At 38.6% G+C, this 8,083-nt stretch overlaps 1 protein-coding gene across 1 annotated transcript in view; it reads right to left on the minus strand.

The window, feature by feature from the left end:
* Window positions 1–7,873, minus strand: part of LOC104807245 (midasin-like) — a 28,966-nt gene extending 21,093 nt beyond the window's left edge. The window contains exons 1-18 of the mRNA XM_010532441.1: window positions 7,753–7,873; window positions 6,522–6,667; window positions 6,093–6,412; window positions 5,855–5,936; window positions 5,428–5,711; window positions 5,139–5,339; window positions 4,856–5,025; window positions 4,449–4,558; window positions 4,251–4,370; window positions 3,986–4,064; window positions 3,320–3,439; window positions 3,144–3,243; window positions 2,992–3,061; window positions 2,789–2,908; window positions 2,660–2,716; window positions 2,407–2,580; window positions 2,184–2,306; window positions 344–2,104 (exon numbers count right to left, since the gene is read on the minus strand). Of these exons, the coding sequence (XP_010530743.1) occupies window positions 344–2,104; window positions 2,184–2,306; window positions 2,407–2,580; window positions 2,660–2,716; window positions 2,789–2,908; window positions 2,992–3,061; window positions 3,144–3,243; window positions 3,320–3,439; window positions 3,986–4,064; window positions 4,251–4,370; window positions 4,449–4,558; window positions 4,856–5,025; window positions 5,139–5,339; window positions 5,428–5,711; window positions 5,855–5,936; window positions 6,093–6,412; window positions 6,522–6,665 (4,035 nt within the window). The 5' untranslated portion in view covers window positions 6,666–6,667; window positions 7,753–7,873. The remainder of the gene's footprint in view (window positions 1–343; window positions 2,105–2,183; window positions 2,307–2,406; window positions 2,581–2,659; window positions 2,717–2,788; window positions 2,909–2,991; window positions 3,062–3,143; window positions 3,244–3,319; window positions 3,440–3,985; window positions 4,065–4,250; window positions 4,371–4,448; window positions 4,559–4,855; window positions 5,026–5,138; window positions 5,340–5,427; window positions 5,712–5,854; window positions 5,937–6,092; window positions 6,413–6,521; window positions 6,668–7,752) is intronic.
* Window positions 7,874–8,083: the final 210 nt, after the last annotated feature.

The following is an 8,083-nucleotide window of genomic DNA, read 5'->3' on the forward strand; positions in this document are numbered from 1 at the left end:
AGTAGATCAACTGAGCAATTAAAATACCACCTATTGGAAAGAATGTTAGTGGACTTGAAAGTACAAAAAGCAAAAATTTTCATAAAATCAAACTCACAGTGACAGCTCCTTTAAATAATATAAATACATTTAGAAGACCAGACATGAAAATAAAAAAATTAAAAAAATAAAAGTCACTTGCAGCGCCAGAAGACAACACATCACTAAGAAGCAAAAACAATTTAAGCAGCATTTTTCAATTGGTATGCAAAATTAATTGCACGACATACTATTAGACAAATGATCTCAAAAAGCTTTTAATACTAATCCAACCCGTATCTTTAAAAGAGAAAACAAAACTCACTCTTTTGTATAAGACGTCTTCAGCAAGAGCAACACGAAGATGTCTCTCCAAAACCTCTTGAACAACTTGCTTCTCTGCGTCATCCCGCAGCCTCTCTGCAAGAAGGTAATACCCTTCTCTGGCTATATCTTCATTACCTTTTCCAAAAATCCTAAAACGATCAGCCCATCGGAATAAATCTCTAGGCGTTATGTATCCATGTTTTCCAGCAAAAGCTTTGCTATTTTGCCTATGTAGTTGCAAGTCCTTCATCACTTCAACCATTTTCAAAGCATGGGTTTCAGCAATGTGGCACCTCTCTTTAAGAATTATACTGAGTTCATCTTCTGGAATTTCATCAACATGGATCTCCACAAACCGGTTACGAAAAGCACGCGAAAGCATTTTGCGTCCACCATATAGTGTAGGTGGATTCTGGGTAGCAAAAAGCATGAAATGAGGATGTGCTGAAATCGCCTCGCCCAGTTCAGGCACAAAAAGTTCTCTATTATCGTCAAGCAATCTGTTAAGTGCCTCCAGAACATCAGACGGGGCCAAATTGAGTTCATCTAAGACTATCCAGTGCCCGTTCCTAACAGCCTTCACTAATGCACCTTCATGAAATATGAGCTTCCCAGAGGAATCGGTCATATAGGAGCCCAAATATTCTTGGATATCTGTGTGCTCATGATTATTGATTCGGACAAACGTGTGCCCGCTTAATGCTGCTAGATATCTGACAAGGCTTGTTTTCCCACTGGATGTTGGTCCTTGTAAAAGAACAGGATACTTTTTAATAAAAATGGCATGCATCAGATGGTCAAGATGCTTCTTTACAGTCTTTGTCATGACATAGTTCTTCACAAATTCATCAGAGCTGGATTCATGACATAGTTCTCCCAAGTAGGTGCTGGGACAAAAGGATGAAACTGGAGAACTATGTTTCCGTAAGATGTGTTTTATAATCATGTGGTTCATGATCTTAGCACTAGAAGCGTCCAAGAGAGAGAGGAAAAACATGGAAAATCCATCAAATAATGCCTTTTCAAATCCAGCAATGCTTTCTGCTTTTCTGGCATACTCAAGTGCACGGTAAAGAGATCTCAAGCTATACTGTGGTTTCTGATTTGCACCATCTTGCAAGTTTTCTTCAGATAACCTTTTAGCTTCCTTGTAAAAGCAAACAATGTTACTGACTAACTTGCTATCAGATCCGCGTCCAGCTAAAAACCGCCTCACAAAAATACCCAGGTCATCATCACACAATTCATCATCAACAACATACTCTGTAAATCTGTTGCGGAAGGAGAACGGCAACTCTCGTTTACCAGCATCTGTGGCTGGATTCATACAAGCAAATATACGGAAATTCAAATGTCTCATAATGCCCTTGACATCCCCTCTTTCAGCAAGACAAAGCGAACCTCTTGCCCCTTCAAGAACACCAGCAAGTCTGCCCAATATCTCACGCGGGGCTAAGTTGACCTCATCCAGTAAAATCCAATGTCCTTCTCTGAGAGCTGTTATAAAAGCACCTTCCACAAAGGTAAATACCATTCCACCTGAGCAAATCTGCTGACGAATTTTTTCTACTTTGCCTGAAAGAGCAACCCAATCTTTAATCCCATCTTGTTTCTTCCTTTTCCTACAAGATCCAAACCTTTTTTTTTCATTATTGTCTCCAGTGTGGTAATCAATAGTTTTCTTCAATCCACTCAGAAATGTTTCCCAGTTCCTGGCCCTAAAACGTTTTTGCAGCCATTTCATGATTCCTGAATCATCCTGGATACCAACAAGGAAAATGATTTATTAGAAGTACAAAAGGCAAAGTAAAAGATTTTAAACCTAGGTTTGAAGCTACCTTCATCCTTGATAGTCTTGCCAATTTATTGAATTCATTGTACAGAGATGTGCACATGAGTTTTGCATTGATAGGCTTAAAACCACCTAACAGATCCACTATATCACTTTGCTGGCTCAAGTTCTGCGGGAAGATTATAAGGACAGTACAAAATATTAGATAACCATCATGGAAACTACAAGGATTAACAAGTCACAAAAAATTAATATCCTCCGCAACACACCAGAACAGTGAGTTTCTGCCCCAACCACGAAGCCAGATTTTGCACCAATGTTGTTTTCCCTGTACCAGTTTCCCCAACTAAGAGAACTGGCTCATTACACTCAACAGATCGAGCTATTTTCTCGAGCAAGTGCATAGAGATGCGTGTTTCAACAAATCTCGACCTATCATGTGACTGCAACAAAAAGAACAGACCATGAGAAGATTCCATTGATGAATTTTGGTGTTATAAAGAAACACATGCTTAAACCCACCGCAGTTTCACCACGTTCAAGAGAAACTCTTCCAATTTTCAGAATTCCAGAAAAATCCTGCAGTTTATCACACAATTAGGAAAAGAATCTGGCAAGATGCAAGTCAAGACAATCCAGAAGACTAGGTACCTGAATTGTAGGCTTATACTGAACCTCAGAAACAGGAACATTCCAAATGCTAGCAATAATTCGACTAACAGTCATCCGGTTTTGAGAGGACATATAAGAAGCAGAGAATATATCAGCTGCCTGAGACAAAGCGCCAAAATGTCAAATATGAAGATAAAGATTAAACTAAGCAAATCAGAAAAGCATAACTTCAAGAACGAGACCTCTTGATAAATCATATTGTTGTCATACGAAGACAAACCATTAATTCGTTCGCACCACTTGATTAAATCTCTGGAAATGACAGAAACGCAGGCACGATCAGAAATGCTAAAATGGCCAAAGTATTAGTAAAAGGAAACCTCATGGATCTCACCTCAGTGAAAATCTATTTGGAGATCTGAAGGAAGTAGGGTTTTCAGTCCGCGAACTTGTAAATTGCAAACAAAGTGCAGAATTAACATTTTCAAATGTTTCTGCAAAAGGTGGAATAAATTAAACCATAGGAATAAAACCCTCACACAATTAATGCAAATATGTGCAAGGACCTACCAATGAATTTCTTGGAAACAGGCTCCAAGCTTGGATATCTAGCAAGCAAACTTTGCAAGCTTTCTGTATCCGGCGGACGGACCAGAATTCTCCTCCAAAGAGGACTAAGAGCACTTCCACCTACATTCCAACAAAACAAGCATAACAAATATACTACTTTGAAATATCGTTCACATAATGAAGTAACAGTTTTGATTCTGGTGATGACAGAAAAACAACACAGTAAAAACTTTATGAATGCCTAAGGACTGTAGCTATCAAAAAATGTTCCCACTTCAACTATTCTTGGTCAAAACATATAGAATATATTACATATATCCCGCTAGGTGTGTTACTTGAAAGGACATTATATTCTCAATTGATTGATTATCCACTTCTCTAACAAGGGCCAACATTCCAGACTTATGGTTGAAGCAAAGCTCCAACAAAAAAGTACCAGGATTACCAGGTTACCAAAAAATCTATATACCTCTTGCTGAATTAGACCTGTATATATCAAACCTAACTCACAAAAGTAGAAAAACACTCACTGCTGTCACTACAAGGCACTGGTGAAACTATACAAAAACATTCACTGAACACATATGAGCAGATCTAGTGCAGAACAATAGAACTAAAGAATGAACCTTGTAAGGTGCCACAGAAACTTATGACCACAAAATATACCTTCTCTAATGTTTGATATGCTGCCCTCAGAGGTAGATATGGTTGAAAACAGTCTGAAATTATCTGCTATCTGTATTTTCTGAAAAAGACAAACTATTTGAGACTCTGAAATTTTGAACAAAATCTAAACAGCGAAGAAAACCTGATACATATCAGAAAAGGAAAAAAAAACAATAATAGAATGGAAGCATGAAGGCCAAAAATGACTATAAACAGCTCTTCCATAACAGAACAATTCAAAGAGCAGTAAAGAGAAAATGGTCACCCCTCCATGACTGGTCACAAATGAACTTGAACCTCCAAGCAAAGGTGATAATACAAGAGGGACATCTGATGGTGCTTTGTCAATGTCCTCGAGAACAACCCAGAAGCCATTCATGACAGCCTACAAGGAGGGAAAATACAAATAGTAAAAATGCAGAAAGAGGCAAATAGATAATAGTTATTCCAAAAGGCAACACACCTGAGTTAATGAACCAGGCTGCCATTTGAATTCTCCAGGTTGGTCGGCACATACATAAGTGCCAACCAAGGTTTTCCCATCAAGTTGGTCATCCATGTGGATAAATATAACTATAACAATGAAAAGAAAGGAAGGGAAGCAATCAATATAATTAGAAGGCATTCGTGTGCAAGAACTATCATAAAACAACGAGTCGCAAAGCAGCATTGTTATAGAATGTACAGCTACACCTCAACATGGTTGTATGCCATCTGGCATCGGGTAAAGAATGAATACGTACAACAAATACTGATTATAGAAAGATATTGTTACTCGAACAAACCACAAAGTATCTGTTCAATCGTTAGCCAATTACCTAAAACATTCGAATCCAATATTCAATAATATGCAATAAGAATAGATCATACCATGGCTCCCGCTGTCTTCAGCCAACTTTCGAATGAGATGTGTCTTACCAGAACCCGAAGGACCATATAGAAGAACAGGTCGCTTTTGACTAACAGCTAGAGAGGCCATTTCATAACTTTTCTTCGCTCTAGAGTTGATGGCAAATGGTTCAGAAAATGATCTATCACCCCTGAATTAAAGAGCTAGGAGTAATTAAAAATTCTCAAGTAAAGATAAAAAGGAAAACTAAATGCAAGGACTTTGCATGAGCCAAAAAAAAAGGTTAACACGATGAGAACCAACCGATCGTCAAGCCTCCGAATCTTTCGCAAGGGCTCAAGATTGTCTAGCTGTGATGATTGCGGGCAGTTAGCCAAATATTCCAGATTACTAGGATGGTAGAAATCTGTGCACCGTTTCAATGACCCCAGCCCCGTATGGGTAGGAAACTCAATGTACAATCCAGCCTTCTCAATTTCTACATCCTGGCAAAATTCCTGCCAACTGAAAATATCAAAGAAAATAATTCTTTAGAGACGAATCGCTAACAGATTAGTAAAACAATTCTCAACGTAGCTAGATGAGGGACTACCGCAATAAGCTTGAAAATGCTTCTTCTTTTCCAAGACCAAAACGTTCTGTTACTTCTTCTGTGGCTCTGTCATTCCATATCAAGACACAGGAAAGAATTTGTTCACCAACCCATATAGCATCCCTATGCTTTTCCGATAAATCTCTTTGTTGTTTAGAACATTCTGAAAGCTTCCTCATGGAGTCGTAGAAACAAGACCAATCCCATAACTCAGAGAAAACTTCACGACTAATACAGAGAAAACGATATGTTACTTGCACACCAGGCAAGTATACAGATGCAACCTGATTATGAAAGGACAAACAGCCCAGTGAGTTAAAATGTATAACAAACCTTAGCAGGAAAGAAACTAATCCTCCCTCAAGAAGAATCATGATGTTTTCTTCCTTTCAAAAGGATACAACTGTCAAACATACTGAAAATCTACCTCTCTATATATCCCTGAGTTCATTTCGTTGACAAGACGTTCATGAGGTGCTGGAGCAAACTTGAAATAATTTAGGACAGAACTGCAACAAAGTAAACACCTTTTAGGGAACATAAACAAATTTTTAATAACAGCATTTTGTCTTTGTACCGAATTTTTTACAATGACAATGTCATCATCGTGTATAATCTAGTTTTTAATAAGTGAAAAGAGATTACAACTTAAAGAATTTCCTCACCCTAACAAAGACATATTTAAATGAAGGGCACGGCTGAAGGCCAAGCAAGCACACTCATGAAGTTCCAAACCTCGTCCATGTCGAACATAGTAATCAATTATCCCAACACCACTATTCACGAAATGATCAAGAAGCGATTCATCATCGGAATGGTCAGGATTTGATCTCAGATCACCCACTAGCTGGAGAAGGCTCACAACTTTATCTAAAACAAGTCTGATTACGGCAGAGAAGTAATAGGTCATGGGAGCTGTATATTTTGGATGAAGAAACACCATTGACAGAGCTGTCACCATCTCTTCCTCTTCAATTTCTTCACCCTGACAATACAACACCCCAAAATTTAAAAATTTGAACACCTAGAAAAGTTTTGAACCCATCTTTCGATCTCCTAAGTAAAAAATATACATGTTTTTATCCAGAGACTACCTTCTTGACAATTGAACTGAAAATTGGAGAAGCTGCCAAATTGGGGAAACGGTCAAAAAACATCCCCAATTTAAGAGGGAGATTCTCCAGAGGAATCGTCTGGGCAGAGGCTTCGCGTTGGACACGAAGAGAGAGAAAAGACATATCTGTTGAGAGCAACTAGGTTAAGGCTTTTGGCCTACATATATATAAGATCAAAGAAGACGAAGAAGAATAGACTTTTCTACCCTAAACCTGAAACTCCTTCACCGACCACAGATCTAATTCCAAAAACCCAAATAGAGAAGATGAAGAAGTAGGGGTGGGCCCAAGCGCGTATCTGCCATTTTTAGGATAGATCTCGGCACTGACGAGATCCATGGGGCCATGGGCCAATTATCCCAATATAGGGTCAGATACACGTGGGAACCCAACCCGTGTCTTGTATCCAATTTCCAGCAACCTATTCAATATTTCCAAGCCAAATAGCAAATTCCATAAAAATTCCATACATACTTTCATATGAAATCTTACAAAATCAACAATTTTAATCCAAAGTCACACAAATCTAAATCCTTACATAAAATGAAAAACACAAGTCCTCACGTTACAAGTACTTGTTCTTCTAAGTATCCCTTAGCTAACCAACTTCAATCATAAAGTTCACATACACAACCAATGGCAATCCATACTTAAAAGGGCATGAAATTCATCTACAACAGCTTCAAGAAAAGGCTAGATAGCAACACAACGCTCATACACATAAGACAGAAAATTCATTCCTAAGTTCTGGAGTTCATAACTGTGGTGTCGAACAACGTATAATTTGTCTGCAATCAAACCCGTTACCCACTATCATTGGCAGACACAAGACCTGTACTTCCTGAAAAAGCTTCGGTTTCAATGTTTGAAAAGTTTGGTTTAGAATCCTTGGCAGAGTTTTATGCACAATTTTTCGAGTTCAATGTCACAATCTCTTCTCTACGATTATCTTGGGTTTGGCTGGCCGCTCTAAAAGTAAAATACAAGCACCGAGAATACCAACGAAGCCCAGTGAGAATCGATCTCTTTCCTCTTTGCAAACATTGAAACATACCCAAACAAACCCAACAGAGAGAGACCGACGGAAGAACCGGAAACCCCAACAGAGGAGACCAAGGAAGACCAAAACCCTAAATCGCCGGAAAAGACGGAATCTTGCCGGCGAAGAAACCCTAAATCGAAAGACCGACAAAGAGACAGAGATCCTTACCTCGTTCGACGGAGACAGGAACGGAGACAGGGACGGAGAAGCTCGACGAAAGTAAAACGAAGGAAAATCGCCGGAAATTCGAGGCGGCGAAGAGAGCGGCGCTAATAAGTAGGAGAGGAGTCGAAAGAGAAACCCCAGTCCCCTAATTCAATCTAACATATATATACGTTGCAAAAACCCAAATAATAAAACATTTAAAATATTATAAAATTCCACCCAATAATACAGAATTAAACCTAAATCCATAAAATAATAATATAAGCCTAATTAATGTGATGCACCTTTTCAATTCAATCCAACGGTCATATTACGTTTAATCTCTGTGAAAGGA

The sequence above is a fragment of the Tarenaya hassleriana genome, unplaced genomic scaffold (assembly GCF_000463585.1).
Source record: "Tarenaya hassleriana unplaced genomic scaffold, ASM46358v1 Cleome13, whole genome shotgun sequence".
Classification (NCBI taxonomy): domain Eukaryota; kingdom Viridiplantae; phylum Streptophyta; class Magnoliopsida; order Brassicales; family Cleomaceae; genus Tarenaya; species Tarenaya hassleriana.